General features: G+C 44.7%; 1 protein-coding gene across 4 annotated transcripts in view; it reads right to left on the bottom strand.

Annotated features, from left to right (window-relative positions):
- The window catches only part of GCGR (glucagon receptor), a 92,744-nt gene that overhangs the window by 20,306 nt on the left and 46,276 nt on the right, over positions 1-26,162 (bottom strand). For 2 of the 4 annotated variants that reach the window (XM_033961485.1, XM_033961488.1), the window contains exons 2-11: positions 23,745-23,909; positions 22,105-22,201; positions 21,918-22,025; positions 21,185-21,306; positions 19,594-19,700; positions 19,352-19,508; positions 19,011-19,170; positions 18,274-18,334; positions 17,370-17,439; positions 16,933-17,021 (exon numbers count right to left, since the gene is read on the bottom strand). In XM_033961485.1, coding sequence (XP_033817376.1) covers positions 16,933-17,021; positions 17,370-17,439; positions 18,274-18,334; positions 19,011-19,170; positions 19,352-19,508; positions 19,594-19,700; positions 21,185-21,306; positions 21,918-22,025; positions 22,105-22,201; positions 23,745-23,798 — 1,025 coding nt within the window. In that variant the 5' untranslated portion in view covers positions 23,799-23,909. Of the gene's footprint in view, positions 1-16,932; positions 17,022-17,369; positions 17,440-18,273; positions 18,335-19,010; positions 19,171-19,351; positions 19,509-19,593; positions 19,701-21,184; positions 21,307-21,917; positions 22,026-22,095; positions 22,202-23,744; positions 23,910-26,162 lie in introns of all 4 variants that reach the window. The other 2 variants (XM_033961486.1, XM_033961487.1) reach the window with 2 other exon arrangements.

The raw sequence follows: 26,162 nt of genomic DNA on the forward strand, positions 1-26,162 counted from the left end.
GTGACCTGTCCTGGGCTCTTTGGGGAGGACAGGATAAAAAATGAAATGAATGAATTGCTTTTCATTATACTTCTTTCTTTTATGTAAGTACTTTGACCTAGTACTTTAAACAACATTGCCTGCACAAAGCTTGCCATCGCCCTGGCTCTGGATTTGCACTGAGGGCTTCAGGATCAATAGATCTTTCATCAGGATTCTCCCGCTGTTATCTGTTCACTAGTATTCTCATTAAAATGCTTGTGATGACCCCAAATTCTCCACGGTATTGCCACACATGAGAACATAAGAATTGGGTTTGGGTTAGGGGATTAGGGTTAGGGTTAGTGTTCCGGTTGTGTCAGAGGAGAAGCTTCCGCCCACAGACGCACACTACTGCTCGCAGGCTCTGACGGCTTTGAAGAAGTTACTCAATCTTAAAAGGCACCGCAAAGGAAGAAGGGAGATCAAGTTTAAGTTTCAAGTTTATTAGGATTTTATATACCGCCTATCAAGGTTATCTAAGCGGTTTTTACAATCAGGTACTCAAGCATTTTCCCTATCTGTCCCGGTGGGCTCACAATCTATCTAACGTACCTGGGGCTATGGAGGATTAAGTGACTTGCCCAGGGTCACAAGGAGCAGCGCGGGGTTTGAACCCACAACCCCAGGGTGCTGAGGCTGTAGATCCAACCACTGCGCTACACACTCCTCAATAGATAGATTTGGGTAGGTAGGAAGGAGGGAGGGGGCTGTGCGAGGTGTGCCAAAGGGCGGTGAAGTGGTGAGAAGGAAGGGTGGTGGAGGAAAGGAACAGACGCTGAAAGGAAATGGGGAACAGAGAGTGGAGAGAAAATGCTGAAGGGAAATGGGGAATCGAGAGTGGGGAGAAGACGCTGAAGGGAAATGGGGAAGACAGAGTGGGGAGAAGCTGCTGGAAGGGAAGAAGACAGAGATGCAAGACAAGGGGGAGAGTGGAGGGAAGAAGATGGGTGCCAGACCAATTGGGGGGTGAAGGGAGAGATGGAAGGGAAAGGCACAGTAACAGAGCAAATGGAAGATGCAGAGAGAAGGCAAACAGTGGATGGAAAGAATTGAATGAGGAGAAGATGAGGAAAGCAGAAACCAGACAACAAAGGTAGAAAAAATTTTCTATTTCTTTTCTTTTTGCTTTAGTATAAAGTAGTATATTAGTTGTGTAGTATATTAGTTGTGCACTATTTAAAAGAACATTTTAATGAATATTATAAAATTCACAATATTGTGACATAAATGTAGTTATTTAATATATTATCGCAATTATAGAATATTTTTGTTCCCTAGTAGTAGAAAAATATATATATTATTGGGGAATATGGCCACTATAGGTTGGCAATCCAAATCTGGTCTATCAGATGATCGTATAGCCTCATTAATGGCTGGTGTCTGCCTGTTGGGGGAGAGGGCAGTATCAGCCCCAGTAAGTTGGAATGAAATTAAGAACGTGAATAGAGCTTTAATTAGAGCCCAGTTACATTTGGCTACACTAGTAGAGTATTGCCATGCTCAAAGAGTCCCTCATGGGTTGATGATATGCAAGGAGCCTAGATTCATGGATAATGAAATGTATGTGAAAAATTGGAATGAGACCCTGACACGGTGCTCCTTGGACTTAATGTTAACAGTGGATGTGAACATCAGCAGGATTTACAAAATAAAATGGATCAGATGAAACAAAATCAAGAGGCAGATGAATTTCAACAAAATTTGAAAGAACATGAATCCCAAATGCAGATATATTTGAATGAACAGCGATTGTTTAAAATTAAAAAATACCGCAGGGACGAAATGGACTATACTAAGGGATACGTCTATGGAAGGATGAATAAAAAGACTAAGATCCGTAGAAATACATAGAAACATAGAAATAGACGGCAGATAAGGGCCCACGGCCCATCTAGTCTGCCCACCTTAATGTCCCTGTAGACATTAAGGTGTCTACAGGGACATGTCTAGATAGTAGACATATCTAATCTAATCGAATCGAATCCTTAGGTTTGTATACCGTATCATCTCCACGTTCGTAGAGCTCGGCACGGTTTACAGTAGAAGAAATAGGAAGGAGCAACAACAGAGGGTTAGAGGTAGAAGTGTGAAGAAAATTTAGAGGACTTGGGATGCCAAGATATAAGAGTTTCCTTGATTCCTAAGTTGGAGGGAGACTTACATTTTTGAGAAAAGCCAGGTTTTCAGATGTTTGCGGAAAACTTGGAGAGAGCTCAAGTTCCGAAGAGGGGAGGTAAGGTTGTTCCAGAGCTCAGTGATTTTGAAGTGGAGGGAGGTCCCTAGCTTTCCTGTGTGGGAAATGCCTTTTAGCGAGGGGAAGGATAGTTTTAATTTGTGGGAGGATCTGGTGGTATTACGGTTTGAGGAATTCCAAGAAAGAGGGATAAAGGGAGGATACCGTGAAGGATTTTGAAAGCTAAACAGGCACATTTATAGTGGATCCTGGCGATTATCGGAAGCCAGTGGAGCTTGGCCAGGAGCGGGGAGACATGGTCAAATTTACTTTTAGCGAAGATGAGCCTGGCCGCGGCATTCTGAATCCGTTGGAGTCTGTGGAGGTTTTTCTTAGTTAGGCTTAAGTAGATAGAGTTGCAATAGTCCAATCTGGAAAGGATGATGGATTGGACAAGGAGGGTAAAATGTTTTTGATGGAAGCAGGATCTAACTTTCCTCAGCATGTGAAGGTTGAAAAAGCATTTTTTTACCAAGGATTGGAGGTGGTCATTGACGGACAATGTGGAATCAATGATGATGCCCAAGACCTTGCTCGAGAACTCAAGCTGCAGAGAGGAGCCAGAGGGTAGTGGGATGGAGGTGGGTAGGTGGTCTAGTTTTGGACCAAGCCAAAGAAGTCTTGTTTTGGACTCATTCAATTTCATTTGCACAGTGTGGGCCCAGGATTGTAGGTTCACTATACAAGAGGATATGTTCTTAGACAGGTCAGTGAGGTTCGAATCGGTCTCGAGGAGAACGAGGATGTCGTCTGCATAAGTGTAAATTGTTTCAAGGGGGGATGGGTGGAGGAGTTTTAGGGAGGACATATAGATATTGAAAAGGATAGGAGATAGTGGAGAGCCTTGCGGGTCTCCACAATTCGGTTTCCAGGGGGAGGATGAGGTGCCATTCATGTTAACAATGTAAGAACGAGAGCGGAGGAATTTAGAGAACCAATCTAGGACTGTGGGTAAAAAAGTGTTTTTTAACATGACCACTAGTGAGTCCTCAGAAGAGGACGCTCCCACGGTTAAACAGAGTTTGATACAACCGGGGTCTATGCGGATCCTAATCTAATTTAATGTAAACCGCCTAGAACTCGCTGGGTATGGCGGTATATAAGAATAAAATTATTATTATTATTATTATTACTGTATTATCCTCGTTTTTTAACGGATAGAACCAGTGGACAAGGAAGAACAAGTAGTGGCAGTCAAACCCAAGGAAGTCATGGTGAGCAAGCCCAAGAAGATGAACACATGCAAATAACTACAGGGGTGTTCAATTTATCCTCTCGGAGATTGTCGCACGAAGAGGAACAAGTTCTACTTAAAGGACTATCATTTGTTCCCACTAAGAAGTATGATGGTTTTGATACCCGTATAGCCGTACACCATTTTTTTCGTACCCTGTGGTTACGATCTTTTTTTCAAAGTAAAGAAATTCAACAACTTAATGAAAGTGAAAGCCAGTTGGTCCATATGAGATCTAAATGGATTCCACCAGGATCCCCGGATGTTTTGATGGCTGCATTTGAACGATTGGTTTTGTCTGATCTCCAATCCATGGAGCTACAGTTGTCCCGTACTAAATATAATTTATCTCGATATCAGCTTCAGATGTTACAGTCTTTGAGAAATGACCAATCGATTATTATCCAGAGAGCGGACAAGGGGGGCGGGATCGTCCTCCAGGATTATGCACAATATAAACAGGAGGCTGATAGTCAATTAACTAATGAGGATTTTTATTTGAAGTTACAAAGAGACCCAACCCCTGAGTTGAAAATAAAGATAGACGATATATTAATGATTGCAAGAAATAGTGATCTAATTAGTTCTAGGGACTATAAGTATCTCAGTAGGGAATTTCCCATAGCCCCGCTGATCTACTTTATTCCCAAGATAAATAAATCTATTTAACGTCCTCCGGGATAGAAACATAGAAACATAGAAATAGACGGCAGATAAGGGCCAAGGCCCATCAAGTCTGCCCACTCCAGTGATCCTCACTATCTGTCTTTGCGGATAGATCCCACATGTCTATCCCATCTGGCCTTAAAATCCGCCACACTGGTGGCCTCAATAACCCGAAGTGGAAGACTATTCCAGCGATCAACCACCCTTTCAGTGAAGAAGAACTTCCTAGTGTCACTGTGCAGTTTCCCGCCCCTGATTTTCCATGAATGCCCCCTTGTTGCTGCGGGACCCTTGAAGAAGAAGATGTCTTCTTCCACCTTGATGCGGCCCGTGAGATATTTGAATGTCTCGATCATATCTCCCCTCTCTCGACGCTCCTCGAGTGAGTAGAGCTGCAAATTCCCCAACCGCTCCTCGTACGGGAGCTCCCTGAGTCCCGAGACCATCCTGGTGGCCATTCTCTGGACCGACTCCAGTCTCAGCACATCCTTGCGGTAATGCGGCCTCCAGAATTGCACACAGTACTCCAGGTGCGGTCTCACCATGGATCTATATAGTGGCATAATGACTTCAGGTTTACGGCTGATGAAACTCCTGCGTATGCAACCTATGATTTGCCTTGCTTTGGATGAAGCTTGCTCCACTTGGTTTGCCGACTTCATGTCTTCCCTGACAATCACTCCCAAGTCTCTTTCTGCTACAGTTCTTGTCAGGATCTCGCCATTTAGGGTGTAGATCTTGCATGGATTCTGGCTTCCCAGGTGCATGACTTTGCATTTTTTGGCATTGAAACTGAGTTGCCAGGACCTAGACCAGTGCTCCAGCAGAAGTAAGTCATGCACCATATCGTCTGTCATTGCTTTTTTGTCTGTTGTGCTTTTGCTCACTACATTGCACAGTTTGGCATCATCGGCAAACAATGTTATTTTACCTCGAAGCCCTTCTGTCAGGTCTCTTATATAGATGTTGAACAAGATCGGGCCCAGGACGGAGCCCTGTGGCACTCCACTTATCACCTCCGACATCTCGGAGGGAGTGCCATTCACCATCACCCTCTGAAGCCTACCTCCAAGCCAGTTCCCAACCCATTTGGTTAAAGTGTCGCCCAAACCTAAAGAACTCATCTTGTTCAGCAACCTGCGGTGTGGCACGCTATCAAATGCTTTGCTGAAATCCAGATAGACGATGTCCAGGGACTCACCAACATCCAGCTTCCTCGTCACCCAGTCAAAGAAGCCGATCAGGTTGGATTGGCACGATCTCCCCTTAGTAAATCCATGTTGGCGGGGATCCCGCAGATTCTCCTCGTCCATGATCCTATCCATTTGGTGTTTGATTAGGGTTTCCATTAGTTTGCTCACTATTGAAGTGAGACTCACTGGTCTGTAGTTTGCCATATCCACCCTGGAGCCTTTCTTGTGTAGTGGAATGACGTTAGCCGTCTTCCAGTCCATCGGGACGTTACCTGTACTAAGGGAGAGATTAAAGAGCGCGGATAGTGGTTCCGCCAAGACATCTCCCAACTCCCTGAGTACCCTAGGGTGTAGGTTGTCAGGCCCCATTGCCTTGTTGACCTTGATTTTTGACAGCTCGCAGTAGACGCTGCTGGGTGTAAATTTGAAATTACTAAACGGGTCTACTGATTTAATCCTTGTATGTGGTTGAGGGCCGATTCCCGGCACCTCGCGGGTGAAGACTGAACAGAAGTATTCATTTAACAGTTGGGCCTTTTCCGAGTCCGTCTCCACATGGTCTCCGTCTGGTTTTCTGAGTCGTACTATCCCACCTGAGTTCTTTTTCCTGTCACTAATATACCTGAAGAAGGATTTATCTCCCTTCTGGATATTCTTTGCTAGAGACTCCTCCATGCGGAATTTGGCCTCTCTAACTGCCGCTTTGACGGCTCTTGATTTGGTCAGATAATCTACTCTGGAGTCCTGTGTCCCTGATTGTTTGTAAGAGATGAATGCTTTTTTCTTCTCTTTGATGAGGTCTGAGATCTCCATAGAGAACCACTGTGGCTTGTTGTTCCTACTCCGTTTGCTTACTGATTTAACATAGCGGTTTGTTGCTTCCTGTATGGTGGTTTTCAAAGTTGACCACATTTCTTCCACGCTGTCGGTATCTGCTTGGGTTTGTAGCGCCTGGTGAACGAAGTCTCCCATGTCCTGGAAATTTGTGTCCTTGAACTTGAGAACCTTGGTCAATGTGGTAGATTTCGTGAAACCTTTCCTGAGATTGAACCAAATCATATTGTGGTCACTGGAGGCCAAAGTTTCACCCACCGAGACCTCTGTGATACTTTCTCCGTTGGTAAGTACCAGGTCCAAAATTGCCTGATCCCTTGTTGGCTCAATTACCAGTTGCCTGAGTCCTGCTCCATTCATAGAGTTTAATAGCTTCCTGCTGCTGCCGGAAGCAGAGGAAAGCGTGACCCAATCCACATCGGGCATGTTGAAGTCACCTACCAATACTGTGTCCCCCCGCAAGGTGATATTCTCTATATCTCCGATTAATTCCAAATCTAGGTCTTCTTGATGTTTTGGGGGTCTGTATACCACGCCAAGATATAGGCATTTGTCCTTCCCTCTGGCCAAATTTACCCAAAGGGATTCCCCAGTGTACTGTACATCTGTGATTCTGGTGACCTTAATGTCATCTTTGGTATATAATGCTACCCCACCTCCCATTTTGCCCTCCCTGTCCCGACGAAGCATAGTGGCAGGGATAGGGTCTCTTCTGGAACCCCTGTCAAAATATATCGATGGCTTTCTTAAGACATTTGTATCTGGTGCTGAATCATATTTTCAGGACTCGTCTCATTTCTTGCGGATAATGGAAGACATGGGGGAGATACAAGATGAAATGGTGATGGCAACGGCCGATGTAGTGGCTTTATATACAAAGATACCCCAGCAGGCAGCCATTGACGTGGCTGGCAATTTTCAGGACATGGCAGGTTTATCGAGGGAGAAAGGACTGTTTGTTAGTTGAAATTGTGATCCGATGTAACTATTTTCGATTTGAACAACAGTATTATGCTCAAATAAAAGGGGTAGCTATGGGGTCAGCAGCTGCCCCATCTATAGCTTGTCTGTATATGACCCAGTTTGAAAAGAGATATGTGTACAGATCTGCACTGTACGGAGGGGTTTTGTTATGGAAACGATAGATAGACGATGTGATATTTTTATGGACCAGGCCTCAATTCATGGATAAATTGAATAGGTTTGACACGAATATAAAATTTTCATTTCATATTAGTGAAGATAGGATACCTTTTCTGGATCTAATGGTGATAAAACATCTAGGTAAAATTCAAACTACTTTATACAGTAAGATGTCAGATAGGAACTCGTTATTACAATTTCAAAGTTTCCATCCAAGACCAGGGCATCCCTGTGGGTCAGTTCCTCATTTTGAAAAGAATTTGTTCAGAAGATAGTGAATGTATTATCAGTTTGTACAAAGAGGGTATCCCTCTAGGGTGGTAAGAAAGGCCTGGAAACGGGCAAGTAACTGTCATAGGGAATGGTTATTACAACCTAATGAGAGAGACAGCAACCCTATTGTATGTGTATTAGCTTATACTATGGAGAGTCAAAGGATATGTCAGTTTATTAAGTCAGTGTTAAAAGTGATTCCTGAGTTGGTGGATCCTCCCAAATTTGCTTTTCAACGGGGGCGTAATGTTGGAGAGATATTACGTCATAGGGATATCCCTGAAGAACCCAGAGGAGCCGGTTGACAAAGGGGGAGTGGCCACAAGCCTTGTGGCCGATGTGTATATTGCCAATATATTTTACAAATTCAAGAACTGGACATCCCGTTCACCAGAGGAAAAAAGTTCAAATTACTCACAAACACAGATTGTTCTTCAATGGTAGTGGTGTAGTGTATAAGATGTCCTTGCGATAAATTGTATATTGGCCACACAAAACGCCCCATAAAAATTAGAATAACAGAAGATTTAAGCACTATTCGATGCGGCCGCCTTTCGGCCCCTCTGGTTTCCCATTGGAGGGATGCAGTCCACAGTGTTGGTACACCTGCCCTCCTTTCACAAATACTTATGGAAAAGAACATCGATTCATTTACATTACATTACATTACATTAGGGATTTCTATTCCGCCATTACCTTGCGGTTCAAGGCGGATTACAAAAGGTTAATTTAAAAATACAGAGTTACAATGATTAGCTAGAGAGGTAAGTTGTAGATTTTATAAACAATAACGGGTTGTTGAGGGTGAGGTGGTTTGTAAGAGAATTAATAGTTGGTCATAGTGGAGGTTCTTTTGTTGTTGTTAGTGCAGTAATGGGTAGATCATATAACTGGATAATGAAATCGATTGGTATTAGGTGGTAAGTGACGCAGATACGGGAGGCGAGTGGCAGGGTTGCTTTGTCAGTTCATCGCCTGCTGAGTCAGAGCAGGATGGCTTGTTCCTGCCTCGGTGGCTGAAGCAAGGTAATTTAAGTGGCGATTTGATAACGTTGAAATTAGATAATAAGAATGGAATCGTGAAGCACTGTATATTGAATGTTTCTCTTTTGAATTATTAGATAATCCCTTCCTGAGGAAGCAAAACTTCCAAGAGCACTTTAGGACGCTGCACTGCTGTCACGTGACCATAAGTTCTTCAAGATATTAGACACAAGATTGCTTTATTATAATATAAATGGTGCTATGATGGTCTGATGGCAGCCTGTGTTTTGTTTTAATAATAATAATAATAACTTTATTCTTCTATACCGCCATAGTCGTGAGACTTCTAGGCGGTTCACACTGAAGAGAGCTGGATAGTCAGCGAGTTACAACATGTAGAAGTCCGGGATACAGTATATAGAATCTTACAAAAGGCAGCAGAACTTAATGTTAGACATTTCAGACTTAAAAGCAGGAGTGGACATATGTAGTGTTAGGTGTAGATACTTTTTTAGGTGATGTTTTTGTTGAATAAGGCAGTTTTTATGGCTTTTCTAAAGGCATTATATGTCAGTCTTGCTCCATTTATGTAGCTGTCCAATCAATGCTGTTGTTTGTTAGCTTGGTACATAAAAGTTCTATCCAGGAAGGTTTTGTATCTGCAGCCGGTGATGCTTGGGTATGCAAATAGGTTGCTGTTTCTGGTTTGCCTCGTAGGGCTGTATAGAGTGAAGTGAGGTAGCAGGTAAGTAGGGGCCAGTCCCCAAACCAGCTTGAAACATATGCAAGAGAACTTAAAAATTATTCGGGCCTCCACTGGCAGCCAGTGAAGCAGTCTATAGTAGGGGCTAACATGGTCACTCTTTTTCAATCCAAATATCAGGTGGACCGCTGTGTTTTGAACAATCCTAAGTTTCTTTACAGTTTTTTTAGGTATATCCATATAAACGATATTGCAGTAGTCCAGTGTTGAAAGCACTAGTGATTGCACTAGCAGTCTAAATGATAGAGGGTCGAAATATTTTTTATGGTCCTTAATTTCCACAGTGTCAGGAAACATTTTTTTACTACAATGTTCGTGTGTTCCACCATTGTCAAGTGGGTGTCTAGTGTGACTCCCAATATTTTTATTGTTTTAGTAATCGGGTACGCATGATCTTTTATATGTAACGTTGTATTGGTAATTTTGTCTATTGGGCTTGCAAGGAAAACTTTTGTTTTTTCTGTGTTTAGTTTCAGCTTGAAGTTTATTGTCCACTGTTCTATTTTGGTCTTAATTTGAGAAATATATTCTGAGGTCTCGTTCGTTATGCTGTTTACTGGGATTAATATGGAAATGTCATCTGCATATATGTAGTAGCTTTTTTAGGAAGTGTCCTAGGGATGATATGTAGATGTTGAATAGAGTAGGTGACAGCGGTGAACCTTGTGGTACTCCCGAGGGTTTTTTCCAGATGTTTGAGTACGTCCCTCCACTGATCACCCAGTACGATCTCTTTGTTAGGAAACCCTGTAGCCAGTTTCTTACTCTTTCCGTAATTCCTATTCCGTCTAGGCAGTGTAGCATTATTTCGTGATCAACCAGATCGAAAGCGCTGCTGAAGTCTAGTTGTAAAATTAGAGCACTTGTTCCTTTGCTGATTAAGGATCGAGGCTAGGACTGTCTCAATGCTAAAACCTTTTCTGAATGTTCACTGAATTTGTCTAGATAGTCTACTAGCTCCAAATTGACCAGTCCTTCGAGCAGCTTGGTGAATAAGGGGATGCTTGCTATCGGTCTGTAGTTGGTTTTTAGGGCTAGTGAGTTTTTTTGGTGTGATTAGTATATGACCCATTTCCTCGTGGAATGTTCCTTCAGTATGAGTGGTTGCTATCCAGGTAAAAAGATCCTTTTTAAAATCTAGAGTGGCTGCTGTCATGGTCTTGGAAGGACATACGTCCAGTAGGCAGTTTGATTTGGTATATTTGTTGTATAGGATTAGGAATTGGTGTCAGTTTGGAGGTTCAAAGTGGTTCCAGAGCATGTCTACTCTTGTTTCTTTTTCGTGGGGCTCTGATTGGAATTAGAAGGTATTGTCGTTCTTACATCTAGGATTTTGTTTTTAAAAAACGTGGCAAGGGTTTCTGCCGAGGGTGTACATTCATTATTCTGGAGCATGATTTGGGTGGGGTCTGTTAGTCTGTTTACCAACTTGAATAGTTCTTTGCTATTTGTTTTGGGTGTCCCTATTTTTTGTGCGTAGTATGTTGTTCGCTTTTCTCTGATCAGATTTTTGTAGTTTTTCATTTTTTGTTTCCATTGGATTTTGTCTTCTTCTTTGTTTGTTTCCTGCCAGGTTCTTTCTAATTTTCTCAGTTCCTGTTTAAGAGTTAGTAATTCAGAGTCGTACCATTCATTTGGCTCCCTTTCTTTCTTTTTGTATGTTTGTAACGGTGCTATTTGATCTAATATTTCTTTGCTAGACTTTGCCCATCTGTTTGGGAAGTTTTGTGTTTCCTCCATTTTGGGTTGTAATTCATAGTGGGTCCAGAATTCTATTGGGTTTATAGTTCCTCTTCTGGTGATTGCAGTGGCGTACCAAGGGGCAGGCGGGGGGGGGGGGCGGTCCACCCCGGGTGCAAGTCCTAAGGGGGTGCTCCCGGCCTTGGCGTCCAGTTCCCCCTGCACCGTTTGCGGTGGAGAAGCAGCCTGCAGTGGGATCGCGATGCCAGCGATCCCTGGGCTGCTTCGGCACTGCTTACTCCGCCGCGGTCCCACCCCTCCTCTGACATCAGAGGAGGGGGCGGGACTGCGGCGGAGGAAGCAGCTCCGAAGCAGCGCACGGATCGCTGGCATCGCGATCCTGCTGCGGGCTGCTTCTCTACCATAGGTGGTGCGGGGAGGCCAGGGGGGCAAGCGGTCCTTCGGGGTGGGTCGGGGCATCAGGCCTTCAGGGTGGGGCGGGCAGACAGGCCGGCCTTCAAAGGGGGGGTGGGGGGTGACAGGCAGGCAGGCCTTCAAGGGGGGGGAGGGACAGGCAGACAGGCAGGCCTTTAAGGGGGGACAGGCCTTCAAGGGGGGGGACAGGCAGGCAGGCTTTCAAGGGAGAGACAGGCCTTCAAGGGGGGGGACAGGCAGGCCTTCAAGGGGGGGACAGGCCTTCAGGGGGGTGCAGGCTTTCGGGGGAGGTGTAGGCCTTCAAGGGGTGGGACAGGCCTTTAAGGGGGGATAGGCCTTCAAGGGGGGGACAGGCAGGCAGGCTTTCAAGGGAGGGACAGGCCTTCAAGGGGGGGGACAGGCCTTCAAGGGGGACAGACAGGCAGGCCTTCAAGGGGGGGACAGGCCTTCAAGGGGGCCAGGCAGGCAGGCCTTCAAGGGGGGGACAGGCCTTTGGGAGGGGGGTACAGGCCTTCGGGAGGGACAGGCCTTCAGGGGTGGGATGCAGACCTTTAAGGGGGGGACAGGCCTTCAGGGAGGGGGGCCCTGGTGTAGAAGTACACGGAGAGAATGGGGGGTTCTAAGAGATGCGCATATGCCGGACTTTGGGTGGGAAGAAATAATGGGTCTGAAAATAGAGAAGAGGGAGAGAGATGATGGACTATGGTTTTTAGGGAGGGAAGGAACAGAAAGGGAGAGAAGTTGGACACAAGGGATGGTGTGGAGGGGGGATAGAGAAACTGGATAGGAGGGTAGTTGGGAAAAGAAAGGGAGAGATGGACCCTGGGGTGGTGGAAAAGGAGGGAGAGATGCTGGATGAAAGGGTAGTTAAGAAAAGATGGATCTGTGGAGGGAGACAAATAAAGGAAAGATGCCAGACCTCCTGGGGGAGGGAAGGGAAACGGAAGGGGAGGACAGAGATGGCAGATGGATGGTTAGCACGGAGAAAGAAGAAAGAAGGAGACCCTGGCAAGCAAGTTATCAGAAGACAACCAGAGCCTTGGACCAACAAGATTTGAAAAATAACCAGACAACAAAAGGTAGAAAAACTAATTTTATTTTCTGTTTTGTGATTACAATATGTCAGATTTTAAATGTGTATCCTGCCAGAGCTGGTGTTAGACCACAAACGTGAGCTAGGATTTAACAGAGAGAGGAAAAGTCCTTTTTGTTTCTTTATTTTATTTACACCACAGCGCCAGTGTGGTTAGGAGTAGCCAAATGGGGGTGAAAAAGCTATAAAATAAACCCACCAGGATATTTGAAAAAAACAAACACCCAATTGGGCAGGAAAGTTGAATCGAAAAACCAATTCAATAGGCTGAATCGAATCGAAAATTTAAAAAGAAATTTTTTCTTGAATCGGGCAGCGTTTGCGCTACTGTCTTAGACTTTAGGACCTGGGATTGGGGAGAGATGGCATCCTCAGTACTTTATAATGCAAGTGAAACGAGAATTTGGTCAGACTTTTGAAGGGTGTGCAGAAGAAAAATATTGTATAGGCTGGGGACATGAGACAGCAGGAAATGGGAACTTTTCTTCCTTCTATTTTTGTGAATGGCAAGGCTGAGGATGTCAGAGAGTTCAGTTAAAATATGTGCTTTATAAGAAAATATAATAATGTGTTTTATAAAGTTTATAGCATTGCTGGTCTACCCGGTGAGGTGTTCCTAATGGTGGTGGTGGTGGTGGCAGCGTGTCAATGTGTTGAGAGGAAGAGGTGGTCTGGGAAATTCTGTTGAGCAAACTCCAGGTCCATTTCCACCCCCCAGTTAGTCCACTCCACTCAACTGGTTCACACACTGAGTGGGTCTTTGGGTGTTGTGCCTGGGTAGTTGTTTTGGGATCTCTTCCAATGGTTTGTCAGTATCTCCTTGTGGTCCAAGGAAGGAAATTTTGTTAATCTTAGCATTGACCTTCAGAATATGTTTGTAACAGCGCTGCTTGTGTGGCATTAGGCTATGTAGTGATTGAAAGAAAAAACCAGACCTTTGCATATTTTTGCACTATATGGTGGGTGTATGAGGAGATTCACATTTCCTGCACAGCTAAGTCCTTGTGAAGTTTCCTTGTTCTTTCTGTATTTGACATCTAACAAGGTCTCTATTTGGAAGGAAAGACCTAAGCTTAAAAATGAAGTGGCCAGAAGTTATGGTTAAAGCAGATAGCGTTGCTGATTTTAAGAAAGGTTTGGACAAATTCCTGGAGGAAAAGTCCATACTCTGTTATTAAGACATGGGGGAAGTGTCTGCTTGCCCTGGATCGGTAGCATGGAATGTTGCTACTCTTTGGGTTTTGACCAGGTATTAGTGTCCTGGATTGGCTACCATGAGAATGGGCTACTGGGCATGATGGACCATTGGTCTGACCCAGTTAGGCTATTCTTATGTTATGTTCTCATCTGTAGGGGCCTTTGTTTTCACTTCTTATTTTAATGTATTTTTTTTCTGGGAACTTATCAGTGTTTTTTAGATTGGGAACAAAAATGGAAGAGAATTAATGTGTGTGGAATGGGGTTTTTTTTTTTTACTAATTTCTTCAGCTAAATAATTCAATCCACCTCAACCAGACATGGGAGAACTCACGCACCATTCACACACCCTCCAATCAAAATCGTCAAAAGAAAAAAAACTGTTCGACAACCTCCTAACACTCGACCCCCAACTCTACAACCTATTGACCTCGACCACAAACTACAAAACCTTCAAAAAAGAGATAAAAACCCTTCTATTCAAAAAACACATAAAACCGAACTAACACAATCAGAACTGTCCCAAGCATCACCTGCAACTAGAAACATAGAAGATGACGGCAGAAAAGGGCTATAGCCCATCAAGTCTGCCCACTCTAACAACCCTACCCCCTTGAATTTACCCCCCTAGAGATCCCACATGTGTATCCCATTTCCTTTTAAAATCCGGCACGCTGCTGGCCTGAATCACCTGAAGCGGAAGTTCATTCCAACGATCGACCATTCTTTCGGTGAAGAAGAACTTCCTGGTGTTACCATATGTACTTCTGATATCATGACAATTCAGACATAATTTATGTTATGTTATGTTTGGAATAATGGTTACATATATGAGAAAATTTTCACTGCCTGTTTCTATTATGACCATTTATTCCGTTTCAAGGTTATTACAAAAAATATTTTTTTACTTGGGGAGGTGTCAAAAAAATGATGGGCCCCGGGTGCCACATACCCTAGGTACGCCACTGGGTGATTGTGGCAGGGTTTGGGTTTTTTCTTTTATACTTTGGTTGGTGTGATTTTTTTTCATTCTTTCCAGGCCTCTCTGCTATGTTGGATCTTGGGATCAGGGACTTCTTTTTGTGAGAAGGTAATTAGGTCTAGTTGGTGGCCTTTTTCGTGTGTTTTCTCTGGTTTTGGTTGTTAGGAAAGTGTTTATCCACTTGTTCTAGGTGAACGTTCATGTCGCCCAGTAGTAGATTATATGTTCCTTTTAGGGTGTTGGTGATGAGGTATTCGAAGAACTCTTCTCTGGTATTAGACCACTTTTTTGGGGGGATGTAAAATAGTGTCACGGTTAGTGCCTCTTCTAGTTGGGTGTTGGTGATCTTACAGGTTAATATTTCTAGGTCGTTTGTGGTTTTTGCGTCTATTTTGCTATATTCAAGGGATTCTTTTAAAATTATCGCTATACCGCCCCCTTTTTTCCAGTTTCTAGATAGTGGTATTATTTTGTAACCTTGGGGTAGCATTTCTTTCATAATTGTATCTGTGTCTGAAATCATCCACGTTTCGGTCAGGCATAGGAGATCGGGGTTAGTTTGCGTCAGCCAATCGTGCAGTATTTGAGCTTTGTTTCTTACTGAACGTGTGTTTCGGTAATATCCCTTGAAATTGACATATTTATTTGGGGTGGGAGTATTAGCACATTCTATTGTTTTCAATTTCCTTTCCTTGATCTTGTTACTATGGTGTTTGAAGGAGGTATTTGTAGTGGGCCTAGCTTTGAAAAGTCATGTAGAAATTAGTGTGACCCAGTTGGTTTACTCGTCTTTGTTGGCCTGTGCCAGGAAAAATGAATAGGGATTGGTTTGGGTTTTTTTTCGTCATTACACCAGCTTCTATAACATTTTAAGTAGAGAATCCCCAGTATAAGTAGGTATTTGTTTAAAATCGCCATGTTTTGCTGTTGTTTAGATTGGGTGATCTAAATTTTTTGCTGTGACAGTGCGATATAATAATATCGGCAGTATTTTTTTTTCCCGCAGTAATAAGCAGTATACACTCAAACACTGAAGGTTGTGGGTCTGAGCACTATTTAAAAGAACATTTGAATGAATATTATAAAATTCACAATATCGTGACATATATGTAGTTATTTAATACATTATCACAATTATAGACTATTTTTGTTCCCTAGTAGTAGAAAGATAAAAATGTATCAACAAAGCCCTACCAGCTGAACATCTCTTTCTCTAGTTCAGCAGCCAGAACTTTGATTTATAAGGAAGGAATAAGCTAAATATTGCAGTACTGAGGCTTGTATGGATGGTGGTCGTGGTGACGGGGACAAATTTTTTCCCCATGTCATTCTCTAGTTACAGGTTAAACATACATAATATATAGTTAACAGGTTACAATTTGCACTGGATTTATCCTAATTTGACACCTCCTAGGGATCTAATCCAATATGCATAATATGCAGTTTACAGGATACATCCAACATAGTTACAGCGTAACCCACTGGAGTCACTGCCCTCCTCCTGCATGCAGGATACCTCATGGAATCAGAAAAACCCACTGGAGCCATTGCACCTCCTCTCACCGCAATTTACTCCCCAAAGCAGCACCTCTGAATAACCCTGTGGTCGTGCTTCTGCTACTTTTCCTGCTTTAGCTGATGCCATAGAACCCACGAGAGCATTCGCTGTTCTTTGCAGAAACAAATATTTCCTGACATTGTTGTAGAGTTTTCCCCTTGGAGCTTTTCCATTGAAAAAGCTTCCCTTGTGCATTACCAAAACCTTTCATCTAATGAGTCCCCTCATCTCTCTTTTCCTTTGGGGTATATGTAAGGAGAGAAGATGCACCACCCTGGACCAGACTAAAGGTTCCTGTCTCATTTCATAGTTTCCCACAGGATCCGAAAGAGAAAATCGATTCCTTTTTCTTCCAACCTAGAGAACCTCTGACCATTTCAGTTGCCTCTTTCTGCTGTCTTTCCTTTTGCAGGTACAAGCGAGCCCTGGAACTCCAAGAGATCTATGACCTCAGTGAAATTCTAGGTGAAACCCCAACTTAAGTTTTCCACATCTGGCTGTGACATTTCTTGGGCTATAGAGCTAATGAAATGCCAGTGTGTGACAAGAGCAGAACTGATGTTTCTTGGAAAGGGAATATCTAGTCCTCTCCCTCCATGCCTATCTCTGACGCAGATACACATGCTGGAAACGTTACTTGTACCTGGACTTGCTGTCCGTATATCGCATCTCATGTGCCCATAGCTTAGATACAAGAATTCGTATTATTCGAACAAATATGACAAAGTTTATCTAAAAAAAAGGAGAAAAAATAAAATGTTAGGCTGGAAATTCAGTTTGGTGAGAAGAGGCAGGATGTACGTATCTGCGCTAATATGTTCAAAGTAGGTCCTTGTTCAACATCCGTTCATCTATCCATGTTCCCCTACAGCGATCCAGGTATGAGCAGTCAGTGTTACTCTATGGTGATACGGGCAGGGCCAGTCTGTCTTACTCTATGGTGATACGGGCAGGGCCAGTCTGTCTTACTCTATGGTGATACGGGCAGGGCCAGTCTGTCTTACTCTATGGTGATACGGGCAGGGCCAGTCTGTCTTACTCTATGGTGGCTAGTGTAGCACTGAAACAGAAGATTCTCACCATTATAGATAATAAAACTGGGGTCCTGAGTATCCACCAGAATCCCATGTACTCATGAATGGTCCAGCATCTGAAAACAAAGAACGAGAAGGCAAAGACAGACAAGAGAGATCAAGGAGAAGGGAAACCAGAGTCTTTTATGAGAAAATGAAAGAAATGATTTTCGCTGTAGAAAGTAAGCGTTTCATTTCTTAAAAATGATCTCGAACAAACTCAGCCTTCCCTGCCAGGTGATGAGATCACTGCACCATTTTCAAGGTACCGAATATCTAAGTCACAGTGGACCCTGTGTCTGCATCAGTAGCACTTCCAAATGTTGCTACTGTATCCCTCTGACCCCCTCCCCTTCCCACAACACATCGTCTTTAGTCCTGTTTATGAGCACTTCTGGTTTTGTAAATTGCTTTAATGTTTTGTTAAGAAACTAAAGTAAACGGATCCTGTGCCTACAGCTGCCTCAGGGCCACTAATTGCGCAGCTCTCTGCATTTGAACAAGTTCTAGGCAAAGAATGTCAAATCCTGGGCCGAGACCCAGGTCTCTGCTCTATAACTCATTTTTCAGTCCTGGCCTCCCAGGATGACATGAGCAGTCACAGGCCTTAACTAGACAACAAGCACCGGCCATTTCCGACTCAGCGGATGTGAACATTCACAGTGCCCACTGGAGCTCACTAGCGCCAGGGATCTCATAGTCCCTCCTTGAGGGCCACAATCCAGTCGGGTTTTCAGGATCTCATGCATATTCATTGGAGAAATCCTGAAAACCCGAATGGATTGCGGCCCTCAAGGAAGGACTTTGAGACCCCTGCCTAGCCTATTTCTTCATTCCACACAGTGTGCACGCCAAGTAGATACAAGTGAATGAAGTTTCAGCACCCTAACCCCACGCCCACAGATACTTACTGAGTGTTTTCGTAGATGTACTTCACAACCACCCAGGGGACGACAAAAAGAACCGGAGCTCCTGTGAGAAAACATAACAAGGATGAGGAGGCAATTATTCTGAGAACATGATGGGGAGAGGAGGTGCTTCTTTACAGATGGAGGGGAGGGGAAAATGTATTTTTGAAACCCAAGAGAGACACCAACCCTCTTCTCACTCCAAAGGAGAGAAGTACAGTATGTACAGAGTCCTACACACAGATACAAGGAACAAAGTCACCAAAACTAATAAAGCAGGGACCGAGGTGAAATTCGTACAAGCAAAAAGGGAAAGCATATGCAGTTAGAGGAGGAAAAGCCATTTAAATGATAAACAAGCCCCGCTCGGAGAAAGTCTGATCGCAAAGATATCAGCAACAGGAGTGGGGCTTGTTTCCCATTTAAAGGGTCAAACTTTTCACACAATTCATTATAGGATCTTGTCTGCATGCATATATCTAAATTATTTGGACTGAACAGGAAAGGAGTTTTCAGCAATTTGATAATGAGTTTTTGAGTAAATACAAGGCAGGAGGAGGTTTTTCAGCCAATGAGGCTCTTCCTCCTCTAACTGCATATGCTTTCCCTTTTGGTTATTTTTCTAGAGAGAATTATTTTTTCTTTTTGTTTGTAAGGAACGCAGTCACCCCTTCCTATAAGGGGGTGGGGGGGGGGGGGAGAGCCGCAGGGGTACATCCACACACACTCCTTGTACTCACCCCAGCCAATACAGACATATAGAGTGAAGTAACTCTTCTCTGAAAACCCAGCTATTGACAGCAGGTTGTGCAGGTAAAGTCCTTCCACCAGAAGCCAGCAGTAATTAGCTATAATTCCGTACTGCATGAATACCGAGGCTGCCCGACACCACGCCAGAGCCTGAAAGGCAAAGAAGAGAGACTCCTACAGCACTCATACGACTGCCGCCTGCACTAGGACAGAGATGGCTGAGAGGCTTCGATTAGATTTATTACTTCTAGTGCAAGACTGGAACAAAGTGGAGGGTAGGGAGAGCAAAGGAGAAAGGGATCTACAGAGGAGAGAGAGAACATCAGCTCACATCGCTGTTCAGCCAGAGCTGCACACTGTAGTCATCATCGAAGACCTGATTATATCGCGTCTTGAGAGCACCATCAATCACCAGGACGGAGGCGCACTTGAGGATGAAGGAGGCGAAGAGGTTCATATGGATACAGTTCCGCGTGCAGCGCAACTTACTGTGGAAAACCAGAAACAAGTTCAAGGTTCATCGAGTGCCTCCTCTTCGCCTATCATTTCTGTGTGTGGTGTCTGGATCCTCACCTGAAACCCGCTAGGATGCTGAGAGCTATGACCAGGGTCCCCAGAGACACAGAGTAACCCGCGGTGTACATGACCATAAAACTGCGGTACGTCTCGCCAAATTGATCCTAGAAACAGAGAAAGAAAATTCTAGAATCGGGCACTGCCATGCCTTAACACGGTCATTTATTTATAGGGATTTAAGGCCACCCGAGGCGGTGGACAGCAAGCTTAGCTTAACTTAAAATGACAATAGTAAAATCACCAAATAGAAACATAAATTCAATAAATGAGGACAACGTGGCATATTTAAACCTAATCCTAGGACTAACGTGATACAGTATCAAAAATGTAAACATTAAACCAACACAGTAGAACAATCATAGAACAGAAATACGATAAATGTCAGCTGGGCACAAAAGATACATCATATTAAGCAAAGCAAAGGAAAATCAGAGGCAGAAATGACGATGACTTCATGGCGTTTCTTCAATTCTGACCACCAGTTTTTGCCAGTAGAGAATGACACGGGGACAAACGTTTCACTTTCCTGTCCGTTCTCAAACACTTTAAAATTGTAAGTGTTCGAGGCTTGTGCTCACAGGAATGGGGCAGGGGCAGGGATAGTGCCAAAACTCTCGGGGATGGGACAGGGGAACTGAGTTCCCGCAGAGATGGGGACAAATTTCTCCCCGTGTCATTCTTCCTTTCTGGAGCTGGGGAATTGTCTGCTTTTCTGTTTGCTTTGTGGCATCATATTAAGAGAGGTAGAGGAGCATTCAAGTGACAGATCTGATACTTACAAAGTTAGCACAATACAAGGCAACATATTAGAGCATTCATCAACACCATGTCAGCTCAGACTCCATGAGACAGAGCAGCGAACAGGGCTATTCCATCCCTCCTGTCCGAGCCAGTATTGACCCAGTGCCCTAGCAGGACAACACGACTTCACAGAGCTACTTTAAAGGGCATGGCCCAGGCCAGACAGGCAGTGAGAGAGCCTAGAGAGAAGAGAGAGGCCCAGGGAAGACAAGGAAAGCCTCCAGCAATAGGATTCAGCTCTCCCGATATTGAGCAGGGAGGGATGAAAAGTTGACCACTCTGCCACCACATATGTCTAAGCAGCAGAAGCTTAGAGGATTGTCTGAGTGCCGGACGTCTTTTCCAAAACTTGGTAGTTTGTCCGAGTTCTGGAAAGCCTTGACCTCTTGGCCACATCTGGAGGGCCTCTGAGCATGCGCAGATGATGTAACACATATCTCCACATGCAGAGGGCGGGGCTAGAGGCGGAACGGGGTGTGGCTAGGTGCAGAACAGGGCAAGTCCATGTGTCCAGGTTTCTCCGGACAAAATTCTGGTAACCCTAGCCCTGCCCTTCCTTTACACTTCTACATGGTGGACAGCTCAAATGTTTAGGTTTCTACTGGAAAACTGTCTAGAACTGCTTTGTGATGATGGAATAAATACGACCCATCTAGCCTGGTTTGCCTGGGATAGAAATACTGCTCAGGCCCGTCAAAGAGAGATCCTGAGAAACTGTCTAACAACACAAGTTCCAATTGCTTCCCTCACAGCAACAATACCAGAGTCATGATGGGCCAAATCGAACCTGGGCTCGGAGGTCATCCATGTTCACTTCACACTCTGTGACATTTCTTTCGACATTTCCGTTGGGCATGGAAATCCACTGACCATCAGGCCCACACCTCTTGTAAACGTATCCATTCTGCACTGCAAAAAGCAGATACACAGACAGGGAGAGAAAGCAGCCATGTTAGATGAATGGGGCACAGGGCAAAGGGACATGTATTACAACTATACTCAAAGCAGTTTACCTATGGGTCCTTCAAGCATTTGTCCCTGTCTGTCCTGCTGGCCTCACCATCTATCTAATGTACCTGGGTCAATGGGGGGGATTAAGTGACTTGCCCAGGGTCCAGTGTGAGGGGGCGGTAGGCCCCTAGGCACAGTCTTCCTCAGGGTGCTGGCAGCCCTCCTCCTATCCACACCCCCTTGCCGTGCGCGAGCACCCATGCTCCTTTCCTGTACTTTTTTAACTTCAGCGTGAGCAGCGACAACCTTACTGCCCATTTTGGCTTTGGCACTTCCGAGAGGAAGTAACAGCTCCAAAGCCGAAGCGGGCAGCAAGGTCGTCGCTGCTCATGCTGCAGTTAAAAAGGTACAGGGAAGTGGGTGGGAGAGGGGCACTAGCTCCCCGGCTGCCGGTCACTCTCGCTGCGCCACTGCCAGGGTCACAGGGAACAGCTGGGCTTCAAGCCACAACCTCAGGGTGCTGAGGGTCCTGGCAGGCGCGTCATGTTTCTGCATCTCCCAAATAGTACCTTTCTCAATCCACGGCAAGAATCGGGGACAGGATACACGGACTGTTGTGTTTGGAAGTGCATCAGGCCAACAGGCATATCCGTCAAAAGTGCGATTACAGACCAAGTCTACAGAAACAGAAAAAGACAGAGCAAAAGATGCAAACATATGTGGAAAGTCAGGGCAGGAGTCACTCACGGCTTTCACCTGTTGAAGTAGGACCCTGGGACATGTTTTGCTGGCATTCACTTTCATACTTCTTCCAACTGTTGTACAGATCATTTGTGCTCTGGGCTGAGGGTCTCTGTAGGGAATGAAAAAATCTGATGAGACTTCGTGGCTAGCTGCAATCCTGGAACAAGAGGCTTCACATCAAAATTGCACTTTCTCTTATGGTGTCCCAAAAACTGTTTTTCTGCTCAGTTTCCCTTTTGGCCCAAAAGTTGTTTTAATTTTTGGTCATATTTTTTGTTTTGGACAAAAACAACCATGTGTTTTTGGTAGAAGCCAAACGTGTGTTTTGTCCCATTTGTCTCCCTTCCGCCTCCAAACCAGGGCTGTGGAATTGGCACACCAAAACTCCAACTCCAACGCCTCAATTTTTCTAATGTCTGACTCCAACTCCTGCTGATATTGGGCTTCAAAGTTTTTCTTCTGGATCTAAAGTATATTTGTGTGTATCAAGGGCAGACTGACAGTGACTTGGTCCCCTGAAGCTAGGGGGGAGTGAGGCCCTAATTAGGGTTACCATATTTGAAATTGTAACAATTCGGGCACAAGGCCGCACCACAAACCCCGCCATGTTCCACCCCTCAGAACCACCCCCACATAGCCTCGTCTCTTTCCTGCCGGATCGGGGGGCCTCTGAGTACATATTGGTGCATATGACATCATCAGCGCATGCTCAGAGGCCCTCCAGACTAGGGTTACCAAATGGCTCCAGAAAAGGGGCTTTCCAAAACCCAGACAAACTACCAGGCACCTAGACATGTCCTATAAAAAGACATCTGGTAACTCTATCGTTCCGATGATCAGTCTGCCCCCGATATACCCCCCAGGGAAATCCGGTCATCTGGTAACTCTATCTATATTATACTTTTTGTAAGTTTTGATTTGGAAGCTGAAGTTGGAGTCAATAGATTTTTACCGACTTCAGTTCCAGCTCTGCTCAACATTACTTCCGATTCCACAGACCTGCCCCAAACAGGAGCTGCCCTTCCTCTTGGACCCTCCTGGGCCTATCTTACAATTCCTGGGGGGGTCTAGTTGGGGCAGGAGCAACCCCCGGTTACGCCTGCCCATTCCAGCTCCGCTCTCAAAACGACTGTCATGATTGGGGCATCATCACTTGTCCTGCCCCAATTGTACCACAGGGGCACTAAGCTTTGCATTTTGTGGTGTATTGTGATTCCAAGTAATGCAGTTAGGAATGATCCTGCACAATAATTTTATAGTAAACAGAGGGATTCAAACTTTTAGCAAGAATTTAAGTCTGTAAATTTGAGATGAGTTACGAAGTCAGCTGTCACTGTGGTTTTTCGTTTCCGTTTTCATGTGGCTGGAGGCTATTTTGCTTGGCATTAAAAAAGTCTTTCACTATTTAAATTGCATTCTGGCTTGGATACAGATGGCAAACCTCAGGGGCCCTCACTGGTTCACATTCACACAACCAAATTGGAGTTTTCGGTTTCAGTTTCAGATGATGAGTTTTGGCTGCAGTTTCGGCCGAAAGCTTTCAAACAAATTTTGGTGCAGTTTCAGTTTCGGTCAGCCTCTTATCAGAAGTGTTTAAAAAAAAAGAGTTTGAGGCACAAGAGCTAATATAAGGCATGTGGAACAGAAAATACCTGGCAGAAGAAAAGGAGAACCAGCACGACACTGTGAAGAAAGACCCAGCACATCCCTCCGTGAGACTGCAGTTCTGCATCAGGACAGCCCAAGGGGATCTGGTGACGCCAAAGCCACTGGGAAGAAAACGCTTCTGAGGACTCGACACAACCTCACAGAAACCCCTGCGTAGACCAGGAGGAATACAAGAAGAGAACATTTCATAAAGAGTTGAATGGTTCATATCCCTTCTGCAGGACGGCTCAAACATCCACGTTCTGCTCTCAGACTTCAGGGCCCCACATTCCACTATCCAGAACAGCATATCATAACATTATACCCCATAAAATAAGCTCATCAAAGCATCCTACCTGTGCAACCCACTCTCTTCTCCCCCCTCCCCCCCCCACTAAACCAATGCTGTAATTTCCCTGTTCTCTTCACTTGTATGGATACCTGCGATATCCACACTGTATTTCTGCTTTATTGTATACCATCTTGAACTGAAAAGGTATGACAGGATATAAATAAAACAATTATTATTATTATTATCGCACCACACACCATGTGGTGTAGGGTTACCAGATTATACGTCAGTTGGATTTTGGCGATGTTGCAGAGAAAGAAATGACAGGATTTGGCGGTCTGTTGGATTTGCGCAAAGAAGGATAGAGAGGAGTCAAAGATGACCCAGAGGTTGTGAGCTGATGAGACAGGGAGGGTGAGAGTGTTATCCACTGAGATAATGTGGGGAGAGTTGGGTTTGGATGGGAGGATAAGTAGCTCAGTCTTGGCCATCCAGGCAGCAATGTTGGACAAGCAAGCTGAGACCTGGGCTTGGATTCCTGTAGTGATTTCAGGTATAGGGAGGTAGATCTGGAAATTATCAGCATAGAGGTGATATTGAAAACCATGGGAGAAGGTCAGAGCACCAAGGGAATGAATGAGTTTAGATGGAGAAGAGAAGAGGTCCCAGGACAGAGCCCTGGAGTACTCCCATCGATAGTGGGAGAACAGTGGAGGAGGATCTGCCATCGCATATAGTAACGGTGCGATGTGGGAGATAGGAAGAGAGAATGAGGCCCTGGAATCCAAATGAGGACAGCGTGTCAAGGAGAAGGCAGTGGTCTACAGCGTCAAAAGCAACGGATAGGTCAAGAAGGATGAGGAGAGAGTAGTGGTCTTTGGATCAACACAGTGCTAAAACCTGTCATTTCTTGCTCTATAATATCATCAAAATTCCTTTCTGAACAGAGTACCAAAATCTTAATCCACACTCTTGACACCTCACGTTTGGATTACTGCAACTTACTCCTCTCTCCCCTTCAACCTGTTCACAACTTATCTTCCACCAGTGTCACTACACTAGGGTTGCCATATGGCTCCAGAAAAAGGAGGATGGATTGAGACATCTGGGTTTTACTTCCGGATGTCTCAATCCATCCTTCTTTTTCTGGAGCCATATGATAACCCTACACTACACTCACATGACCCCCGTGGATGCGGCGCTGGTGTGAGGAAGAAGGATTCCACTTTGTGTGCAACTGGACGACGTTCTGGGGGAAGAGCAAGCTATTCAGGAAGGACAGACTCCACCTTAGCAGAGGCGGAACGAGGCTACTTGCAAGCAACATCAAGCGAGAAGTTGAGAAGTTTTTAAACTAGGAAGAAGGGAAAAGCTGACAGTCGACCGAGAGAGAGAGTCGATGGTTCGGGAACCGGTATACCCAGAGGATACCGTGCAGGAAGATAGAGGGGAAGACTCACTGGATCACAGGCAAGACAGATCAAAAGGGACACAAGAGGGAAGGAAATGTAAGAAAGGAACAGGCTGCAAACTCAAGTGTATGTACACGAACGCAAGGAGCCTAAGGAATAAAATGGGTAAATTAGAAGCTATGGCACAAAAAGATAACGTGGACATCATCAGCATCACGGAAACATGGTGGACTGAGGAAAACGTCTGGGACACTGTGCTACCGGGATACAAACTATACTGCAGAGACAGAGTGGCTCAAAAAGTGGGAGCATTGCCATATACGTCAAAGAGGGAATTGAATCTACTGGAGAGAACACGCCACAGCAGACGGATAAGTTAGAGTCTCTATGGGTCAAAATTCCAGGAACAAATGGACTGGAAACGAAGATCGGCATCTACTACCAACCCCCAGGGCAGTCCAAAGAAATTGATGGTGAAATGACAGACAAGATTAAGCGCAACTGCAAGGGAGGCATAAGAACATGAGAACATAAGCAATGCCTCTGCTGGGTCAGACCTGAGGTCCATCGTGCCCAGCAGTCCACTCACGCGGCGGCCCAACAGGTCCAGGACCTGTGCAGTAATCCTCTATCTATACCCCTCTATCCCCTTTTCCAGCAGGAAATTGTCCAATCCTTTCTTGAACCCCAGTACCGTACTCTGCCCTATTACGCTCTCT

The sequence above is a fragment of the Geotrypetes seraphini genome, chromosome 10 (assembly GCF_902459505.1).
Source record: "Geotrypetes seraphini chromosome 10, aGeoSer1.1, whole genome shotgun sequence".
NCBI lineage: Eukaryota > Metazoa > Chordata > Amphibia > Gymnophiona > Dermophiidae > Geotrypetes > Geotrypetes seraphini.